Source organism: Dreissena polymorpha, chromosome 4, assembly GCF_020536995.1.
Source record: "Dreissena polymorpha isolate Duluth1 chromosome 4, UMN_Dpol_1.0, whole genome shotgun sequence".
NCBI lineage: Eukaryota > Metazoa > Mollusca > Bivalvia > Myida > Dreissenidae > Dreissena > Dreissena polymorpha.
This window is the reverse complement of record NC_068358.1, coordinates 78,287,850-78,310,062: the sequence shown is the minus strand read 5'-3', so window position 1 is coordinate 78,310,062 and position 22,213 is coordinate 78,287,850. Positions and strand designations below refer to the sequence as shown.

Below are 22,213 nucleotides of genomic sequence, written 5' to 3'. Positions count from 1 at the left end.
TAGAAACTATAGCGACATCAACTGCGCCGCCAAATGCTCGTCTGTTTATTTCTTGTTCCAGGTTTCTATACTTCTTTGTATCACTGTCTTCAAATGCCACACCTATTTACGGTTTAATGAGCGCGAAATAGTCTGAGGTGTTTCAAATCTACCGGGTTAACATATTTATGCGTAGTTCTTATATTAAATTTGAAAGATTTGAACGAATCCTTCATCAGCAAAGTACCGCCGTGAAGAGTTAGTTTACGAAACCGTCTTTCAGCGTTGGTAGAGTTCCTAAGTCCTGTCTAATAAACACAAATCTAGAAATGGACTGGTTCCCTTTAAAACGAAGCTCTCGTCTATCGACATGATCACCGACGCCGATTGCAATTAAACGTTTTCCCGCCACGCGAATGAGAAGATATACCGCAAACGTCAACTTCCGGTAAATAAAACTATCACGTGATCGCATGTATTCTCGTTTTGATTATGTACAAAGCCTCTTTTTCGTTCGAACACACTGAATAGCACGTAAGTAATGTTACTGAAGTTCTCTTCGCTCAACTGTTTGATTTTCCAAATTCGGCTGATACGTTAAACTTCGATGAAATTATTCTTTAATTGAATGACTGGATATATGCCGTCGTTATTTGCAACTAGCCTCAATAGGAAACCGCCAGGTTATACTTTGTACTTTTATATAAAAAAATGCCATTAGCAGTGCTCTTCGTTTTGGGTTATTAACATTGACCAGAACAAACCTTTAGACAAATATATTGCATATAAATACGTGTTATAGTAGATTTCACAGTTAAACATGATTAACGAATGATATGTAGGGCTTCTTGCATTTTCACTAGGCGTTTAAAAAAAGTATCATATAAATATTATATTTATTATACTGCACGATCAGCTACGAAAAGAAAACTGTATGAGCCGAAAACAATCCAATCATTCATTGATCCCAGATTCACACGTACATCGAAATACTTAACAACACTTATATATGGCAAAAACAAACGAAATGTATAAGAATATTATTACTTACACATACTTTCGCCCATTCTGAAATTGAATCATTATCACACTGAACTACTGTTCGAATAATCATTTTGGTCTTCACTATCAAATACGATACATTGTCGTGAACGATGTGTTTGCGTGGCATACTAAGATGCGTCTTCGAGGCATGTCGATAACAATAGACGATATTCTTTCGGCCTTTGGAAAGAGAATGCGACTGTCTCTGCGTGATTTTGCGGAAACTTGATGTACACCGCTGTCATGGTCGCAAATATAAATATTTCCTTGTACGTCCATCTTTACATCTGTAATGAAAGACACAAAACTATTGTCCGCACGGTAGTAAAACCAATCACATTGTACTGGTTTTGTGAACAATTGTTCTTCTAAATTTCCTTCAGGTAAAGTAAAAACATATACTTCATCGTCTGCTGCTAAAATGATTCGCCTGGCAATATTGCTTGCTCGAATTATTATCAGATCGTGCATATATATGTCTTGACCCTCTTTGGAGACCAGGAGTCTAGGTACATCGAGAATGAAACGAACACGTCGTGATGTTGGCTGAATGACTTGTATTTGATGGTGCTTATATTTAGTATTTTTCTCATATGTAAGCACTAATATATCCTGAGAAAACAAAGTGAGACTTAATATAGCACCTTTGCATTGAATGCTCTTTTTTATGTTAAAGTCCAAGACATGTTCAATTAAACGTATATAATTTTGACCTTCGAAGCAAAGGGCAACCGTGAATGTTTTGTCTTCTTTATCTTCAACAACACACATATCTACAGGTTTGTGGTGAGGTAGGACCATGCATGAAATGAGCACAAATTCAGTTGTAAAAAGTTGAAGAACATTTTGGCGATCATCAGTTAAAATTATTCGTCCATCGGATAAAACATCTAGTGTCACGATGTTACAAAGTCCCTTTCTAGCAATATCCGTTTTACGAATATCAAATATTTTATTCTTGATCATTGTTAGAAATGGATAAGTATCGTCAACATCTAACTGGTTGTCTATATCTTTCACAGCTTCGTCGATTTGCGAATGATCTGACTGTTCTTCTACCGGTTTAAATGCGGCAATGTCGAGTTCAAGTACATCGTTGTAATCCTATTTTTTCTTCTTGTCCTCTGCAGTCAATGGAGCATTATAACCAGCAGAACTAGTGTCTTCATCGCTAAACTTTTCTTGTGTCAACTCTTCATGGCTCAACAGTTTCACTTCACATTTCAAAAGTTCTGCAACGAGCTCTTTAGTATTCAATGGTGAAATCAATCTGACAAATACGGAGAACCCATCTTTTCCACTTTCTTGTATCACCGAATCATTCATCAGTTGGTATAATTTGCATACCAAAACATATTGATCTTTCGTTGAACAAATCTTTGGCATTATATCATGGAAAATTTTGCATTCATTAAGTTTCGCCTCTTTTTCTTCGACCTTTTCAATACCCTTTTAATGACAGCATACGCTGTGGAAATAAGTGATTGGTGGCTTTCATTTAAAGATCGTTCTACTTTGTCTGCCACGTCTCTTATTTGTTTTACATATTCCCTTATATTGTTTTTTACTTCTAAACTATTAACCTGAAGTTCTTCCAGTTGCCTTTCAAGCTCTTTTTTCCGTGTCGAATACATCGACTTCAGTGCGGTCAGCTTGTCAGGTATGGTGTCAATATTCCCTTTTTGACACTCTTCAATGTTAACAACATTTTCACATGAAGCGTGGATATCACTACAAAAGCGACAAAACATTTCATCATGATGCTTGCAGAATCGATCTATCTCGATTTCCGGATGAGATGGACAATGCGAAAACTTCAGTACTCTTTCATAAATACGTGTATCTTCTGGAAGATCGTTTAGAATTGTATGCGCACGTGACGGTTTGTACTTCCTGTGATATTGTGCGCAGGTGATACAAAAATATTCTAAGCAATGTACACAAAAGTGTTTCGCTTGTTCTTTCTTTCCTTCGATTGAACAGGGGTCGCATGTCTTCTCCGAATGGCATTCTGGCTGATCACACATCCTTTCACTTAGTCAGCGATATAAGTGACATACAGAAATGATCAAGCTACCTCAGATGGGATGTGTTCCGAAAACACTGTACCTGAAATACAATAAGTAGGGTGTTATTTCGCCTATGATATATATGAATAATTTAAATCAAGGGAAATATTTTCTAGATAAATTATTGTTAACATAATAACGAGGGTTTTTGGAAGGGGAAGTCTGTGACCTTAATATAAAATAAAAACATATGATCAATATTTGATATTGGATTATCATATAAGGTTGATAAGTGACAGCATTGCTTTTTACGAATAGTAGGTAGTTGTATTTCTGTGTTACGTAAAAGTGTTTTAGAAATGACGCTGTTTATGCATCTTGCAAGTTCTGTTACTGTTGTTGAATGGCAAACAGCTAAATATAATATAGGAATAATATTCCATAATATTGACAACGAATTTGGAAATTTGGGTTATCGAAGCTGGCATTGCTATTCAACCGTTTTGTCGGCCTTGCAAGCAGAATATATGCCGCTTAATACGACAGTTTTAAACTTTGAACGAGCAAACAGCGAACATTGTGCACATAATTTCTGACAAACACATGATTGCAGATTTTTCAGTAACATATCAGAGCATGCCTTTGGTTCCGTATCTGAACTAACTATATAAGATGTTACCTCTGCCTGTCCAACATGATGGCTGCTCAACACATGGTATCCGAGCCAGTTATTAATACCGATCATATGTTCGGTGTCGTACAAGACCACGATTCGCATATATAAGTTTAAACATAACTGATTTTATACGATATGCTGGTCCTCGAAGATTATTCGACATATTTTGATTGAGTCTGATGGAAAACCTATTCTGTACATATCTACATAAAAATAAAATAAGCATACCTGTTGTTGTTTTTTAAATACACGGTATTCAGTTGAAATTAATGGAACATTAAATTCTCATAGCCATATCCGTTATATGAAACTAACGCTACAAGTGTTTTCTTTGTTTCTCAAGTGTTCAAGCCGTAGTTTGACTCTAACATTACTATATGCTTGCAAGCTTATTGCCAACGTATCCTCACGCGTTAGCGATTCAATTCATAATTGCCTGAAATACAATCCCCACGCAGTGTACTAAACTTTAAATTATGTGCGTACATGAAAAAAGTATGTATCTACTGTTTAAAATCTCAGTTAACAATGCGCCTTAGTGCGCACGAGACGACATTTCCTAATTACAAATTATTGATTTCTAATTGTGTATGACACTTTTAAACAAAGAGCAAATATGTAGTCCATAAACTTACATATTAAACGACGCACGGTCCACATATGAAGAAGAGTAAATGAAGATCCGTTTAACTGTATTTTGAATTGAGTTTAAAAACGTACATAATAAATCCTAATACCTACTATCGGACACATCCCGGCGGCCATGTTGTTCAACAAACCAAAAGAAATATGGAACTTGACGGAGAAGTCATTAGAACAACTGTTCTGACTAAGCTTAATTTAGATTGCTCTTACTTCTATAGTGTAAACGAGGTTTCACTATAAAGCCATATAAGGAAACATGTCCCGTCCCCTGGCGGCTATCTCTTCGACAAACCATATCCATTTGCGAAATTAGCCAATCTATCATCAGAACAAATGTTCTGACAAAATTGCATACAGATTGGACCATTAATGTGACTTCTAGTGTGTTAAGGAAGTTTAAGAAGGTTTTAACAATAGCCATATAAGGAAAAATGCCCCAACCTAGGCGGCCATGTTTTTTGATGGACCGGAACCATTTTCGAACTCGGCCCAGATATCATTAAGTTCCATATTTTTAAACAGAACGGAACCATTTTCAAACTCACCAAAGATATAATTTAAACAAATGTTCTGACAAAATTTCATGAAAATTGTAACATAAATGTGACTTAGAGTGTTAACAAGATCTCACTATAGCCGTATAAGGAAAACTGCCACGAACCCTGGCGGTCGTGATTTTTAACCAACTGGAAATATTGTCTAACTCGTCATTAGGACACGTGTTCTCACCAAGTTTCATGAAGATTGGACAATCAATTTTGCCTCTAGAGTTTTAACACTGTTAATATTGACGACAGACGACGGAGATGAGGCGATCACAAAAGCTCACCATGAGCACGTTGTGCTCAGATGAGCTTAACAAGAATTTGACCTCGGACTTAAAAGCATACACGTTGACATAGCAATCTTCCTCATTTCGCTCTGTTACAAAAAAAAATCCTGCTCAGATTTTATAGATGCTCAGATGGAGTGCATTTATGCAAAGTGCAATTTGACAGAATTGAGAAACAAGCTCGAGTCGTATTCTATGTCTCTCATCTGTCAGTTGGAAAGTGCTGCCAGAATGTCGTTAACTACTTAAGTTGCAAATTCAATGCAAAGGAATGTCAAAACGAGAAACAATTTGGAGCATTCATATAACATAAAAAGGGTTCAGTCCTGCTGGAATTGCATAATACAAAATGTGTATCATAATAATGTACATAGCACAAACACATTGCAGTACGGTTGCATTAAATGCATATGCTCAACATAATTAAAAAGTAGCAGGGTTTTAGAAATGATGAAGTTGAGATAAGAAAAGAAGCAGTTGCGGGACGGGACATCGTTAATAGAAAAAGTATGTAATTTCAATTCAATAAAGTTAAATCTATGACTGCCTCGGATGAAAGACTGATCGTGTTTGAATGTCAAATATGATATCTATTTTTAAGCCTCTACCACTTAGTTACGTATTTTCACGCATTTGTAGTCCCTTTGAAAGTTATTATACTTAAAATCTTTCTTACTAGATTAAAGTTTTTAAGGCTTCATTTGCAACCCTAACATACTGATGAGCAGCAAATAGCATAAAACCTGAACAGGCTGCGAGTTACTCGCAGGCTATTCTGGTTTTATGCTGTTTGCACATAGTCATTTTCACTTTGCTTCAAAGTGGGAAAGGGTTAAATAGTAATCGCGCAATTACCCGGTAATAACAATATTGATATTTATCTTCAATCTCACCACATTAGCAATATCAGAGGGGGAATCAGATGACAAACAAAATGACAACGTCCATGTCGGCACAGGTATTTTTCACCGTTTTATGCCTTTTATTACTTTCATTTATTGATTAAATGCCGCTTATTTTCCAGCCATGTCAGGAAGAAGTGATAAGCGTTTATTTCGTATTAATATAAGCTCGTTGTGTAGACTTCGCTACGAATTTTTTCTGCGGGAGCTGTAATTTTGTGATCCCGCTAAGAAATTTCGCAGCAATAAAGCAGAGGGTGTAATAACTTTACAAACAAGATGTCCACGATCATGCCGAGACGGTATCTTTCGCCGCTAGATACTCTGTATTACAATTATTAATTGTTAAAGTGTCGCTCACTTTTCAGCCATAGCGGCAAGAAAGTAATTAGCTTTTACAATGTGGCAATACGACGTGGTCCTTGACGTCATTTTGGCTAGCACGCAATGACAAAAAATGTAAATATTTCCCCCGCTAAGAAAATTCGAATCCGTGTAAGTATCCTATTATTTACTCGATTTTAATAAAGCCCACGCTATGGGTAAAGTTCAGCACTATTCCCGGTTATATAAATGTGTGATACCAGCTAATGAGTACGACAAAGAAATTGTAAATCTTTCCAAATATCAGTTTAATATTCCTTCTTGGAGTGCAATGATAAATCCCGTTTGGCCCACTGTAAACGCTCATCATCTCCTTGCCGATATGGCTGGAAAGTGAGCGGCATTTTAACAATTAATATTGTAAAAATATTCGCTCTATATCTCGACTTTACTCAATGTGAAATTTCTTAGCGGGTCACAAAATTACAGCTCCCGCTACAAAAATTCGCAGCGAGTTATGCTAAGTTTTCATCTGGCCACGATCTCCCCGATTAGCCAGAGGCTAAAAAATCGGGGAGCTCTACGATTAAATGGTATACACCACGTTCTGTTACGCTTCCTTACGAAATCAGCACGTTTTGTTGCTACGATCGAGCCCACGATTTGCATCACGTTCTGTTACGCTTTGTTGCGATCAACACGATTGGCTTCCACGCTCCACCACGTTCCGTTACGTCCTGTTAAGATCTCCCACGACAAAGCCGTTTTGTTACGAAGGCCACGCTCTGTCACGATTAGAAAATGAATCGGGGCAATCGTAGTAAATTTAAGTTTGATTTAAAATCTGTCCCGGTGCCCACGATGTCCCCGATTCAACCACGTTCCGTTACGGTCCCCCACGATCACCCCGATTCGACTCCACGCTCTGTTACATTCGCCACGATGCTCTGGAATCGGGGACATCGTGGTAATCGTGGCCAGATGTAAACATAGCATTATAGAAGAGATAACAAACGAATGTTAATACGAAATAAACGCACATCACTTTCTTGCCGATATGTCCTAAATGCCATTACAATAGAAATATGAACATTAAGAAAAGTAAATTGAAACACGATTAGTGATGTGCACGAACAGAAGAACCGTTATATAGCGAGGATATCTCGTATTAACGCTGCATAATAACACACATTCACTTGCGGTGTTAAAATATGCAACGCCATTATAAATTATGTTTTCTGTTGTACTAGCAAACATCATGCAAACACATATTATAACTGGAACTGGTTAGACTCATTACGCTTGTTTATCGAGTAATCTTATTTCTATATCTCGACTTTACTCTCTACGAATCCAAGTGTATGGAAACCAACAGACATCGGTGTACAAAGTGACAGACATGAGGGCTTAACAATGCTTTTTGATTTATTACTTAATTATTGCTGGTGTTTTTTTCTACATACGAAGAATACAATTGGCGCATATTAAATTCTCGTTACAGTAAAAAAAACACACAAACAAACAACATAGTTGTAAGCAAAATACATTGTACAACAATTCAGTTATCTCACTTCAAATACGTACATGTATAGTAAATTTTATGTACTACAAGTAGTGGATATTAAATCTAAAGAAATCAATCGGAAAGGTGTGAAGAATTATCGTCTTACATCTAGTTGGCCAAAAGATTATGCATAATATATATGATGCACGAAATGAAACCAAAATGCATCAAATGTAAATCCCTTTATTCTCTGCGCCACAAATTATAGAATAATGGAATCTCGCCAGCCGTTATGAAGAATCGTTTGGAGAATTTCTTCAGCCTCCGCATAGCTCGAGTCCCCGTGAACGTTGTAGTTCTCTTCCGGGTCAATGTCGTGGTCATAAAGCTCGGTACCCGAGTTCACGGTCCAATCGGGTGTGTTCGTCGTGTAGTCGAACTGGACCCACTCTGTGTACCGAAACTGGTCCGTGCGAATAGAGTACCCCATGATATCCGTTTGGCGAGGATACTGGGAGAAGGCGCTCAGCTTAAGCTTGGTATCCGGGGCACTCACCAGAGGCATGAGGCTGGTCCCCTCGTGACACAGAGGGGTGGATTCCGAACTTCCATCCTCGCAGCGTTCAACGGTCGCGAGTCCGGCCGCTTCAACCACCGTCGGAAAAACGTCGACAAACTCCACCAAGCTCTCGGAGACAATGCCAGCGTCTGTCTGACCGGGAACATGAATCAACAAGGGCGCATGCGTGGCGACTTCAAAGTTCGTGTTTTTGCTCCATAGCCCGTGCTCGCCCAACGCGAAGCCGTGGTCTCCTAAGAAGACTATGACAGTGTCTTGGTCAATACCGAGTTCAACAGTCTTGTCTACCAGCTGTCCCACAAGGTCGTCGATGTAGGACACCGCGCTGTAGTAGGCGCGCCTAAGGTCACGTGTCGCTTCGTCTGGTAGTGTGGTGTTGATATCGCCGGTCGCTCCATATAAAGCTATGTCACTGTAACCTCTCACATCCCCGTACTTAAACCACGCGATTTCCGGCATGTTCGAGGGAGCAAACGGATTTGAAACATCGAGAATTTCATCTTCTGGGTACGGGCCATATGCCCATTCTGGACTAACAAACGGTAAATGTGGCTTGTGGAATCCAACGGCCATGAAGAAATTGGTGTTGGAACTCGCGTACTCTTCCAACAAACTCAGCGCATGCTCGGTGATATTTTGGTCTTGAAGAAGCTTCCCAGTATTACTTATTTTTCTATCCGAAATGCTGTCCCAGCTCTTCTTCTTGCTTTCGAATTTGACTTCCGCTTCGTAGTAGTCTTCTGTCCACGAGATTGGATCGTCAAACCCAGAAGCGCTTCCTGGATGGAATATTTTGCCCATGCCCACCGTCGTGTATCCGTTCTCCTTGAAATACTGAGGTAAGGTGGTGAAGTCCCCCGCCGCGTCCCTCCAGTATGTTTCCAGGTCGTACACGCGCGTTGTCGAGGGTCGACGTCCGGTCAGAAGGGATGTCCGACTCGGTCCGCATACGGCTTGTTGAACGTACGCGCGTTTCAGCAGAAGACTCTTGCTGGCGAGGCTGTTTATGTTCGGGGTGTCAATACCCGGGTGGATCTGACTTCCGGCTTCGTAGTAGCAGCCAAGTTCAGGTCGCAGGTCATCCGATATTATAAACAACACATTTTTAGAGGAATTGCAGCTGTCCAGAAAAATAGTTACACACGCAAAAATCAGCAGACGTAAAGATGCCATTTTTCAAAACAACTGATATTTCGTCCAGATAAATTTCATGATATATATATGATGAGAATATAGCCCCGGGCTTTTGAAAACATTCTGATCTATAGCAAGACAGTGGTCCATGACCGAGGCATATGTTATTCATTTAAAGAGGCGTTTAATGTCTATAAAGTTTAAACACATGCAAAATAAACCGCATCACACTTATGTATTTTTAGTGGCGTTGATAGTTATAACCCAACTGACAGCCACTTTAAACTAAAAGTCGCATTTATCTACATGACCACTACATGACCCGTAAATCTTTACAAGAAAATAATTGAAAAACAATCGAATAGTTCGACGCATCCCAGTGTCGTAGCCATGCTATTGTAGAACGAGAGGGACAACTTGGCTCAAATGTTGATTTGAAAATCATTTTTTGAATTGAATTATACTGATTCAAGTAATCTGGAATATTTGGACGGTATTTTAACGATATAAAAAAAAATAACCGATCGGCATAAATATTAACTTAAAACAAGTTTCAAAATGATTTATACATTTGTACATATTTTGGAAAAATTGCGACGATTTTGTTAAGTAAAAATTAATACAAGTATTAAAGGACTAAACGTCATAAATAAAACTGACTAAACCCACCACCCTTTTTGAAAAGGTTCAAACTGCATGGGTTTTGTATGTTATCATTTTTCAAAAGAAACTTCGATACACATGTACTAGTGTATGTATTTCCAGACGAAACACATTTGTTTATACGTACGGTCATATTATTCTAGATTGTTTAAATGGTGTGGTTGTAAAAAAATCAATCTTGAAACGTGATAGAGCATATTTTACTTAATGTTGACTTCTTGATTAGCTATCTGATTAAAGACAGTGGCGGAATTTTGCGCTACAACAGTAATAACATTATATAAAGATAATGTTTGTTGCTATTTGGAAGGAAACATAATTACATGTATATAAATCAATTGGATATATAAATACACTGAATTGGTTTTAAAGTGACCTCTCATAGGCTACAGAAACGTTCATGGATAAGTTGAGGTTTTGTATTAGGTAAATGAAAACTGCATCGGCTTAATTGACCTAGTGGCTAAGCCCCTGCATCCGTCACTGTTGAGTAAAACTGCGTGTCGACAGGCCGTGGATCAGCGTAGATCCGGGGAGTCGTGTGAGGCAGTTCAGTCACCCGTACAATGATTTCTTTTTCGGTCAAAATCATGACTTTACAATTTAATAGCGGGTTTGTTTGGCCAAGAGCAATAAACATGAATAATTGTACACATAATTCATGACAGAAGATAAAAATCACAGAGTTAAGATGTTAATATGAACTTATCGACAGTACAATTATTCCAAACTTTTGGTTAATATGTGTGTAATAATTTTGATTAGCGTGCAATATAAGTGTAAATATGTTATTTTTGGATTAAAAGAACCATCGAATACAATCTGAACAAATAAAGTTGCACAGTTCGCATGCTGATTAAATTTTCCAACTCTCTTATTTTTAGTTACGATCTACACAATGTATAAAAAGGTCATTTCTTATGGAAAAGGGGCCATAACTTCACCATTTTCTAACAATACAAAAAATACGGAGGTACACGAGTTTACAAGATGATTATTGTAACGTTTCGATCATCAATTAAACAGCAATCAGTTTTCAGTTGCAAGAGACGGAAGTTAAAAACATATAATTTGTTGATTTATTTTTCAAGTTAAACAATGTCTTTTTCGCTAAACCAATTATATGCGGAAGCTAAAATTCGCTTGACGTATTATAGACGTGTTTGTTAATTTTCATTCATCTTTCAGCACTACTTTTATAATAAATACACTCGAAACAATTTCCCCACGATAGGAAGGGGTGGGCGGACTGACAACGGAAAATCTGTATAACATTTTGTAGAGTTGCGAGCACGGAAACTATTGTAAAAATCAGACAACGCTGTTTAGTATAAAAATATTTTAACAGGTATAAATGAAATGTGGTTTAATGTAATCAAACATTTGTCAAAGAATAGACGTTTAAAAGATGTTAAAAACACCTCTTAATTCATTCGCAAAAAACAGACCGACATTTAACATTTGTTCTTATGTTTTACTTATTTCTAGACCTGAATTTTGCTTTGGCAAGTAGCGTAGGCTCCATTATCATTCATCTTTAATTGAGTCGTGTTCTGAGAAAACTGGGCGTAATGCATGTGCGTAAAGTGTCGTCCCAGATTAGCCTGTGCAGTCCGCACAGGCAAATCAGGGACGTCACTTTCCATATAAATTGGATTTTTGCTAAGAAAAATGTCCTAAAAGCGTAAAGTGTCGTCCCTGATTAGCCTGTGCGGACTGCACAGGCTAATCTGGGACGACACTTAACGCACATGCATTATGCCCAGTTTTCTCAAAACACTACTCATTTGATCTAGCCAGTGTGTACTGGCCGTGAACACGATGCTGTTGACTTCGGCAGTGTTTCAGTATTCTCCGTGTCCGTTAAAGATCGAAGGATCGAGTCTCGTACGGGACATGTTCTGATGGTTCCATGGAGGAAAATCTTTGCTAGGCAAGCAGCATATAGGTCTGTAGGATAGGAATCGCGAGTAAAGGTGATCAACTGTAGAGCCCGTGTCACTCTTAATCTACGTTTGACCACTATTGATCGTTGACGTGTTAATCATGTTAAATAAAAAAAAAATGTCCAGATTGTATTCGATCGTAGGTGAGTCATATGAAACATTTTGGCGTATTTCGCAAGCGTCAAGTATACGCTAGGCAGGTGACACGTGAATTTCTTCCTTTTCCAAAGAAATCAGTTCGATTGAAAAATATTTACCTGCGTGTTGAATTAGTAAGCACGTTGCCACAATCATCAGATTATTTCTCGGGACTCTCTACGGTTGTTTTAGTACGAAAGTATGAAATCAAAGTCAATGTTTGGATTATGTAGCCTATAAACATCAGTTTCACAAAGTTTCGCCAAGTAATTATGATACTATAGCTCACTGGGTCATTGTCGACCTGAAATGGCCCACAAGTCACCCGGGGATGACTAGAAGCCGATTCTTGTCACCCTAGGATGACTTCAAGCCGATTCATTTCACCCTGGGGTGACTTCAAGCCGACCGGATGACAAGAATCGGCTTGAACTCACCCCAGGGTTACATGAATTGGCTTCTAGTCACCCCCGGACGACTTCAAGCCATTTCAGGTCGACAATGACCCGGCCAATGAGCGATACTATATGATACCCCACTACCAGGTTTACACGTAAATTGATGGTTGACGGTTGTACAGGGTGGTTAATCATAGACAAACAATGAAGTTTTTCGTGAGAGTGTTGTAAGGTCAAACCGCATGTTACACATGTCCCGTCACGTCTTGTGCTACGATAGATAACGATTGATCGTGGGCGTGTTGGTTGTGCGTAACGTCTTGTGCTACGATAGATAACGATTTATCGTGGGCGTGTTGGTTGTGCGTAACGTCTTGTGCTACGATAGATAACGGTTGATCGTGGGCGTGTTGGTTGTGCGTAACGTCTTGTGCTACGATCAAATCAAATCAAATCAAATCAAATTTTATTTTAAGTCGGTACATGTGTAACAAAGAAACATTAGCTATGAATAGCTAGTAACCGACGTTTACAATAATAGCAATAAATAACATGCATATTTTAAACAAACATCAGCATTAAATGATACATAATCAATCCTATAGACTTTTAAGACATGAGGTATTTAAAACAAATATATTCATGCAGAGGCAAAATTTAAATAACTGGCAGACTACAAACATCACAAATACAATTGGCAGAAATAATACATTAAATTAAAATTTGTGTTGAAGTTGCTGATCTTGACCTAGGTCTAAAAACTGCAATAAAACAAAATAAATAAGAAACTGAATAGGAAAATAAGCACAAAAGTGCGACAAATAAGACAATTCTAAAAAACATATATCCCCCAAATCAGATTTGGAAAGAACTGATCAGCAACTTCCTCACAAGTGCATAACACAAATTAGAATATATTTCATAGTTAAGACATAAAAAGCAGCAAATACATGCACACAAATTAGGCAAAAACAAAAGTACTCACGCTCTTAGGGTTATAGAGACTGGAAAGGGATGATTACTACACATACAAACAAAGCAAACAGAAGAAAACAAGGGAAATGCAAGCAAAAATAAATAAAAGCAGTACAAATAAAACTAAATGCAAACAAAACTACAACTAAATTTAGTAAATAAATAAGGCTATGAAGCTGCGGAACAGCAAGAACAAGCGCAACTCTCTCCACTCCATGCGCTGACCAGACTTCGGAAGCAATTGTAGGTCGATTGGTCTCTGAAGTTTTGCGGTAGAGAATCCCAAAGCCTGGCCGCGCTGAAGCGGAAAGAGCTGATGCCGTATCTTGTGGTCCTTACCTTAGGTATAACAGCAGTATTGGAGTACCTGAAATAATATGAAGTCTGTTTAACAGTTAACAGGTCATGTAAGTATGAAGGTGTGTCTCTATGTATTATTTTGAAAGATTCTAAAGCTATAGATCTTAAGCGACGTACATTCAACGATGGTAATTTAGATTTGGATAATAGTTCACAATAGGTAGAGGTATAATCCGAGTAGATAAAACGAAGTGCACGCTCTTGTATTTTTTCAATTTTTTTAGTGTTGACTTTGCCACAGAAATGCCATGTTAACGGACAATAATTAAAATTTGACATAATAAATGAGTAATATATGTTTATCTTCCCTAATTTACATAGTTTGTTCCCTAGTCTTTTTAACACATTTAATTGTCTTGATGCTTTTCTACAAATATTGGAAATATGAGTATCAAAGTTAAGCCTGAAGTCTATGGTGACACCCAAAAGTTTGACTTCGTCGTCACATTTAATTTCAGAGCCATCCAAAGTAAAAGAAATATTAGAATCGTGTGTTTTCTTACCAAGTGATATTGCTTGAAATTTATCAGGATTTGCTTCCATTTTGTTATCCGAGAACCATTGAATTAATGTCATGCTATCATTTTCTAATGTTTGTTTAACTGTATCCAAATTTTTGTCAGAGAAAGAGAGGGTATTGTCATCTGCGTAATTGTAGAGATTGCTATTTTGAACAAAGTGAAAAATGTCATTAATAAAGATATTAAAAAGGACGGGCCCCAGAATAGATCCCTGTGGAACGCCCTTATAAACGTTTTGAAATGAGCTTTTAATATCATTTAACTTTACACATTGTTTTCTGTTTGAAAGATAGCTGTCAATAAGTTCAAGGGCACTTCCTGTGACACCATAGGCTTCAAGCTTTAGTAACAGCAAATCATGAGGGAGGCAGTCAAATGCTTTGGACAGGTCCATCAAAATTGCTGCTACATAGATAGATAACGATTGATCGTGGGCGTGTTGGTTGTGCCTAACGTCTTGTGCTACGATAAATAACGATTGATCGTGGGCGTGTTGGTTGTGTGTACAGGGTCGAATTTTAATATTTTCAAGACATCTGAGTCAGGGCAGTAAACCTAAAATCAACATTCTACTAAGGTCCGTGTATATACCGTTGGTTGGTTCTGCCATACAGTCCAATGCTGGTGAAACTAGGAGGGACACCAAGACATCTCCAGAGAAGCCGGTTGATCACTCTCTCGAATCCTTCTACAATGGTTGTAGCTATCTCGTACAGCATAAGGGGACACATAAGCCTAGGTAGTAACCCATGTTGGTAGAGCCATGCCTTAAACTTGCCTGGAAGTCCTGTCTGGTCTATAAGCTTCAGGCCATCTAGGAGCTGGTTATTGACTCTAGTGATGTTGTTAGTGTCCTTCAGGCTGGCGTCGTACCACTTGCCGAGGCACTTGACTGGACTGTCAATAATGGATGGAATGTCTTCCCCTTGCACCTGTAGAGTGAATCTTTTGGTGACCTTTCCTTTCTTGATGATCAGGCTCCTTGACTTCTTGGGTTTGAACTTCATTCGTGCCCATGTGACCATGTCCTCTAGGGCTGTTAGTACCTAGCGGCCTGTACATGTGTGGTGGTAGTAATGGTCAGGTCATCCATGAACCCCCTGCTGGATGGGAGGTGTAAACCTGACACTGTTTTTTGGTCCTCTGGTTTCCCTCTTCGCGGCATTGATGATCAAGTTCATGCCCATCACGAATAGTACCACTGAGATGGTGCAGCCAGTTACTATCCCCTTCTCTAACCTCTGCCATGGCGTTGTCTGGTCACCGATTGAGAATCGAAGCTGTATGCCATCAAAGTAGCCATTTATAATCCCCTGTGTATGCTCTGGGATATGATAGTGCTTCATTGCTTCTTCAATAAGCTTGTGTGGTATGGAGCCATAGGCGTTGGCAAGGTCTAACCAGACGACTGTGAGGTCATTGTCGTTCACCTTTGCTTCACGGATGATCTGACTGATGGCACTGAAGTGTTCAATGCAGCCAGAGAAGCCCGGACCCCCCTTTCTGTACTGATGTGTCAATGAACTGATTGGTTGTCAGGAACGTGGTCATTCGTCTTGCCAGGACAGCGAAGAATATTTTCCCCTCCACATTCAACAGTGAAATGGTTCGGAATTCGGTCACATGTTTGGAGCCCTTTTCCTTTGGAGTAAATATTCCCTCTGCCTGTTGCCAACAATCTGGGACTTTTCCTTTCCTCCATTTCACCTCAAGTAGGGTCCATAGTCTTCGTAGTAGCATCGGGCACTTCTTGTATACCTTATAGGGTATACCGTTTGGTCCTGGTGTGGAGTCGCTTCTTGCTTTCTTCACTACATCAGATACTTCCTTCATTGTGGGTTCTTTTATGTTTAGTGCAGTTGTGGGTTCTGGTACTGGTTCAATTCTTGGACAGCTTCCTAATGGATTATCTCTCGCTGGATCGGAGTGCGTGTCCTTTAGATGCTGTTGTATCTCCTCCATACTGCTTTCAAGCTTCCCAGATTTCTATTTGTCTAGGAGTCCTTTGGAAAACTTGTATGGATTGGCTATGAACGCAGCTCGCCTCTTGGCTCGCTTCTTCCGCTTGTCTCGGAGTTGTTCTGCCTTACGAAGATCGGTCAGTTTCTGTCTGAGTTCATCTCTAAGCTGCTGAAGTCCGGGTCTTTCCTCTATATTTGCTTTTTGGTAGGATTTCCTCAGTGACTTCAGCTATTTCCTTATCTCTGCGATCTGTCGTTGTCTTCTATTTGGCTGTGCAGGGGTTCTGGTGAGTTTCCGTTTCACCTCACCAAATCGTTCTTTGCCGATAGAGTGGACAAGGTTGGTAAGAGACTTCAGTTTCTTCTCTACTGGCTCTTGGAGTGTTGTTTCTAGGATGGTGTTGAGGTCTTCATCGAACTGTTTCCACAGGTTCCTGTCACTTGTCTTGGGCCATGTAATTCTCACCTTCTGAGCTGTGGCATTAGTATTGGAAGCTTTATTTCGGGTGTTGTGCTGTGCGTCTGTGTTTGGCCTCAGGTCTTCAGGAGTTTCTAAAAGCTCTAGAAGAGGGTCATCTTCTTCGAAGATGTCGCTGACTTGCGAGACAATATCAGGATCTGCTGAGTTGGTGCGTGGCTTCTCAGCTGCGTAGAGGTCCCCAGTACTGTGCGTTGAGTCCTGACTAGGATCCTCCAACGTCTCACCAGATGTAAAATCTGAGCGTTTCCGCTGCCTTGCCGTGCTCCCGCATGCCGTTATCCCTTGATGAATACGCAAGCCTCTAAGGTTCTTGCACACCTTTCCACATCTACACTTCACCTCTGCCTTTGTTCCGGTCAATGTCGATTGGACTAGCCGTGTCGTTGTTGTTGAATCCGTCGGATCGAGTCTCTCATCCTCCCCCCTCTCGGGAGACTCTGGGGTTTTTCTTCTGTATCGGAGTCAGTAGCTTAATAGTGGGTGTCTTCTCACAAAGACTGCAATCTGGGATGCTACCCCGTCAAGCCCCGGGTCCAGTCTGTTCCTGGTGTCATCTGTCTCTCCAGTGTCAATGTTCTATTCTCAGTCGTCATCCAGTCTTTCCTGGAAGTCACTGGTTGCCCAGATATATGATGTGAAGAATACAGATACTACTGCACAAACCACTGACTCATCAGCTGGGAACTGCCTATCATCAAGTGTTTCTATCCTTTAATCCCAGGACACTCTCCGGGCAGTGGATCCGTAGTGTTGGCCAAACACTACGGGTCAGTGGTTTAGCGTCCAGCTCTTCTCCTCTCTCATCATCCACAGCCGGTTGGATGCTCTTTCTGCAGCTTGTCCAAGTCTGCCTACAGCCCTCTTCCTGTCACCTCCCTTGATCCCAATGTTGCTGAGCATTCTCCATACTTATTGGGCTGGGAATCCTCTGCATCCCATTTCAACGGGGAACAGCCAGGCACTCCAACCACGACTTTTACACTGTTCTTGTAGCTCAGTGTACTTTCCCATTTTCCGCTCGTAGGCCTCATCACACCTAGTCTCCCAGGGTACAGTGAGTTCTATCATCACCAGTTTCTTGTCCTTGGGAGACCATATAACTATGTCTGGTTTCTGTGTGGTATGGACTGGGAATACCAGCTGTTTTCCTAGGTCGACCTTCATCTCCCAACGCTCTGATTCATCAAGGATAGATGTTGCTGCGGTTATTGCCTTCTTGGCAGTTTGTCCTTCCTTGACGAATTTGATTGTTGGTACTGCCTTCTTGTTGGTAGGTCTTGTCTTCCTTCTCTCCCGCTCTAGTATGTCTGCTAGCTCCTTGAGGACCGTGTCGTGCCTCCATCTGTAGCGGCCTTGTGTTAGCGCTGTCTGGCAAGATGAGAGGGTGTGCTGCATGGTTCGTGGTTTGTCGCACAGCTGACACTTTGGGTCTTCCACTAACCCCCATCTGTGTAGATTGCCTGGAGATGGCAGCAGATTATTTACGGATCTCAGTAGGAATTTGAGTCGTAGTGGTTCGTAGTGCCAAATGTCTACCCATGTCAGGTGCCTTTCTGTGGTCTGCCATTGTGTCCATGCGCACTGTCCTCCCATCCCGACTGCTCTGGCGCGCCTGTCTTCCTCTTCTGAAAGCCTGATCTCCTGCTGGACCATTTGGCTTCTTTCTTTCTTACCGGCAGTGCTCCAGCGTTGTGGTTTTGTACTGCCCAGGCCATGTCTTCCTATAGCTGTGGTGCCTACGATGTATTTGTGTCGTAGCCTGCTTTCTGCCTGGGCGACTGCCTGGCTTGCTGACCACTTTCGCCCTGTGCGTGTCTCGATGCCTGCCTTCCATATCATGTCATCTGATGATTCTTTGAGGGTTACCACCAGTCTTCCTTTGGCACCCTTGAACTCTTCAACTAGTGAGGTCATTGTGAGTTGAAGTTGGTTGGTTCTGCCATACAGTCCAATGCTAGTGAAACTAGGAGGGACACCAAGCCATCTCCGGAGATGCCGGTTGATCACTCTCTCGAATCCTTCTACAGTGGTTGTAGCTATCTCGTACAGCATAAGGGGCCACATAAGCCTAGGTAGTAACCCATGTTGGTAAAGCCATGCCTTAAACTTGCCTGGAAGTCCTGTTTGGTCTATAAGCTTCATATTGTTCCTTTAACATTTACTTTAGCAAAAACTTTTCTGTATCTTGTCAATAGACTTCTAGCACCGTGTGCGCTTTGATTGTTATTTCCTCCAAGCGCAAATAAAAATAAACTAAGCAATAAGGTGTTAGGTTAAAACTTCAGAGCTTAATTCACTTGGCCACTGGACATTTGTCAAAGCCTTATACATACTTAAAAACAACGAACACTTCTTAAAATATATTGTAAAAAAAAATTAACCCATAAAAAATGTGTTCCTGATAGCAATAGTCAAACTTTCAACTCTAGATGTGGTCTGGTAACATAGATTTAATGAGATACAGAATTATCGTTTTTATTTTTTGTGTGACAATATATTCCATGTGAATTTTACGCGACGATATCCAAACGAGCGAACGCGAGATTGGCTTTGGGCGGCTCATGAGAGCTACCTGATAAGTCGTGCTTCCAACGCTGCCCGAAGCCAATGTCGCGTTTGCTCGTAAATGTTCGGATATCTTTGCGGGAAAATCTCGTTAAATCTATGTTACCATACCACATCTAGCGTTGAAATTTTGGCTATTGTTATACGGAACACTCATTTGTCGTAGGTTACCTTTATTTTACGCAATATTTTACGAAATATTCGTTGAATTTGAGTATTTACGTTGCTTTAGGCCGAACGTGTCCTTGTTCTAAATTGAACTACCTTTAAATTATTTATTAGACAGTTTTCACTTAACCATTCTATAAAATGACAACATTTTTTTTATTAATTCTCATTTTGCCATGTTGTTTGTTTCATTATTGGCAGTACTTATAGACCAGTTTATGGTAATGTTCTTTTATGTAAGGCGACGTTAGAAGTAAAACATTGAGGACATGATGGTAGCCGCCGCCGAGTATTCTTCTTTCAACGTCGTGCGGGTCTAATGGGTAATAATAAAAGGAAAACGTGACTCAGAGGAATGGCATTACGTTTCTTAAAATGTAAAGATAATAGGACTTAAACGAGTTTGTTTTTTGTATCATAAGAGGCTAATTATAGTCCAATCTATTCGCTTGATTGACATGGAATTCCGGTACGATGTAAAACATTTAGATGTCAAGATTGTGATCATTTCAATAGCGAAAAATAGAACACCGGGAAAAACTTTCCACTTGAAAGTATCTACGTCTTTTTCCCTTTTTCTCTCCGAGAAATGAACGTAAGAAATCATGCTTATGAAAATTATTAATTTATTATTATATACTAGATAGAAATTTACGCAAAAAGACACTATAACGAGTTGTACACCTCTTCAAGACAGCAGCGCAGGACGGTTACAGCATGGAACGACAACTTTGTGTGGATATTGCAGTGCAGCGCCAAGGTCTTATTTCTTGTTTACCTTTTTATAAATCCTAGAACGGTAATCGTTACCAAACATTCCGTTTTCAAGATTCAAACATTGATTTTCGTTATATAAAGATTGAAACGAAATATGGACTTGGAAAACGTTTCGTGTTTTGTTTGTAATTAGTAAAACTTAAAACGGTGTGAAGAAGTCAATTTTGTTGTCGTATTTTGTTTTTGTTTCGGTTGTTAGAAAATGGCAAAGTGAGCTTATACATGTATATGCTTGTTTTTCATGTATCGTTTTGTCGAATGCTTAAACGAAAAGGCGGTATATACACGGAACTACCAAGCACATCAAGTCCAAAGGGTAAATGCACATTTTAATATCATACACAATTAACTGTATCGAGATAACACACAAATGTCAAAAATGAATATTACAATTAATTGACCAAAATCGAGAACGATCTTATTTCTTTCACTTCGGATCCCTTATGTCTTTTAAGCGCCTGAGCCAGTCCACGATGACAGCGTCAGCGGCACCTCGACTCTTCAGGTGCTCGTACAACTTGCACGGCGTCACACTCGGATGCAGAAAACACGTCATAGGTCTGCCGGCGACGCACTATCGGCAAACAATAAACCGGTTATTGTGCTAGTGAGTGCCAATGCTGCTTATTTGTGTTAATCAAAACATTGATCTTTATTAAAATAATTGGTAACACAACTCGTGCGTATTCCATTTCTTGGGGTGTACAACGTCGCCGCAATCTTCCCCACTGGCACTGTTGCAACAGAGCTTCATAAATAAATTACCGAATTCAAGTTATTGACTCCAATACTTAAATAATAATATGGACCTCAAAAGACTTGGTTTTTTATATTTCTAGACATTTAAGTATATGTCACTTCATTCAATAGTACTAGATATGTAGTTTAGCATTTAACCTCACCTTTGTAATATATACGGTAAACAAGAAAAGTAACACTGTAGGCCTACTTTAAATACCTTTTGCGAATGCTCCAACTGTTGTCTCGCCTCATGAAGACGGTAGTAGACTACTGTAGTACTGCTTCCTTAACGTCTTTATCTTCGCGATATTGTCATCCTCATCTGAAAGTAAAATAAGCCATGATCACCGGATTTAAAATTTTGATAACTGTTAGCTATGGCTGCGTTTTTTAAATTAAGTTTGCATATCATATAACATAAAATGATCAGTTTACACGATAAAGTAAAAGTTACATCGACGAAATCAGATAACAAATCCACGTTCTACTATATTCGAATCCTTCATTATAAATCACTAAAAGTTTTAAACCTTCTGTAAATGGTTCATTGCTTTCGTCTTCGACAAGGACATCCATGTTGGTAAACAATATCAGGGTTTGTAAAACACTAGTTATGTTTATTTATGACATCAGTATGACGTCATGCAAGATTTTATTTTGCACTTGCACGTGGGAGGTTCGAATCGCACAATCCTTCTTAGCGCATATTTAATGTAGTGTTTATGACCCTTTATTTCGGTCTTGTTTCGTAACAGTGGCATGTATAAAATTTGGTTGAGAGTAAATAAGACAAATCATGTCGCTTTTAATGACAAACACACAAACTACACTCGTTTAGTTATTAATTTACACGCATTTGAAGTCTAGTTGGTCTTGCCAGCACATTCATC

The 22,213-nt window shown here is 39.5% G+C and overlaps 2 protein-coding genes and 2 long non-coding RNA genes across 4 annotated transcripts; all 4 read right to left on the bottom strand.

Annotated features, from left to right (window-relative positions):
- Window positions 1–740: 740 nt before the first annotated feature.
- On the bottom strand, window positions 741–4,557 carry LOC127878089 (uncharacterized). Its single transcript, XR_008048734.1, has 2 exons — window positions 4,446–4,557; window positions 741–3,132 (listed from the first exon to the last, which is right to left on the bottom strand). It is a non-coding gene; the product is annotated as an uncharacterized LOC127878089 (long non-coding RNA).
- A 3,266-nt stretch (window positions 4,558–7,823) lies between these two features.
- Window positions 7,824–9,893, bottom strand: LOC127878101 (iduronate 2-sulfatase-like). The gene has a single exon (XM_052424520.1). It carries the CDS (start codon window positions 9,666–9,668, stop codon window positions 8,178–8,180), a length of 1,491 nt encoding a protein of 496 aa, XP_052280480.1. The 5' UTR covers window positions 9,669–9,893; the 3' UTR covers window positions 7,824–8,177.
- Window positions 9,894–17,981: 8,088 nt separating this feature from the next.
- On the bottom strand, window positions 17,982–18,986 carry LOC127878527 (uncharacterized). Its single transcript, XM_052425059.1, has one exon. It carries the CDS (start codon window positions 18,984–18,986, stop codon window positions 17,982–17,984), a length of 1,005 nt encoding a protein of 334 aa, XP_052281019.1.
- Window positions 18,987–20,898: 1,912 nt separating this feature from the next.
- On the bottom strand, window positions 20,899–21,978 carry LOC127879551 (uncharacterized). Its single transcript, XR_008049144.1, has 3 exons — window positions 21,854–21,978; window positions 21,541–21,645; window positions 20,899–21,156 (listed from the first exon to the last, which is right to left on the bottom strand). It is a non-coding gene; the product is annotated as an uncharacterized LOC127879551 (long non-coding RNA).
- Window positions 21,979–22,213: the final 235 nt, after the last annotated feature.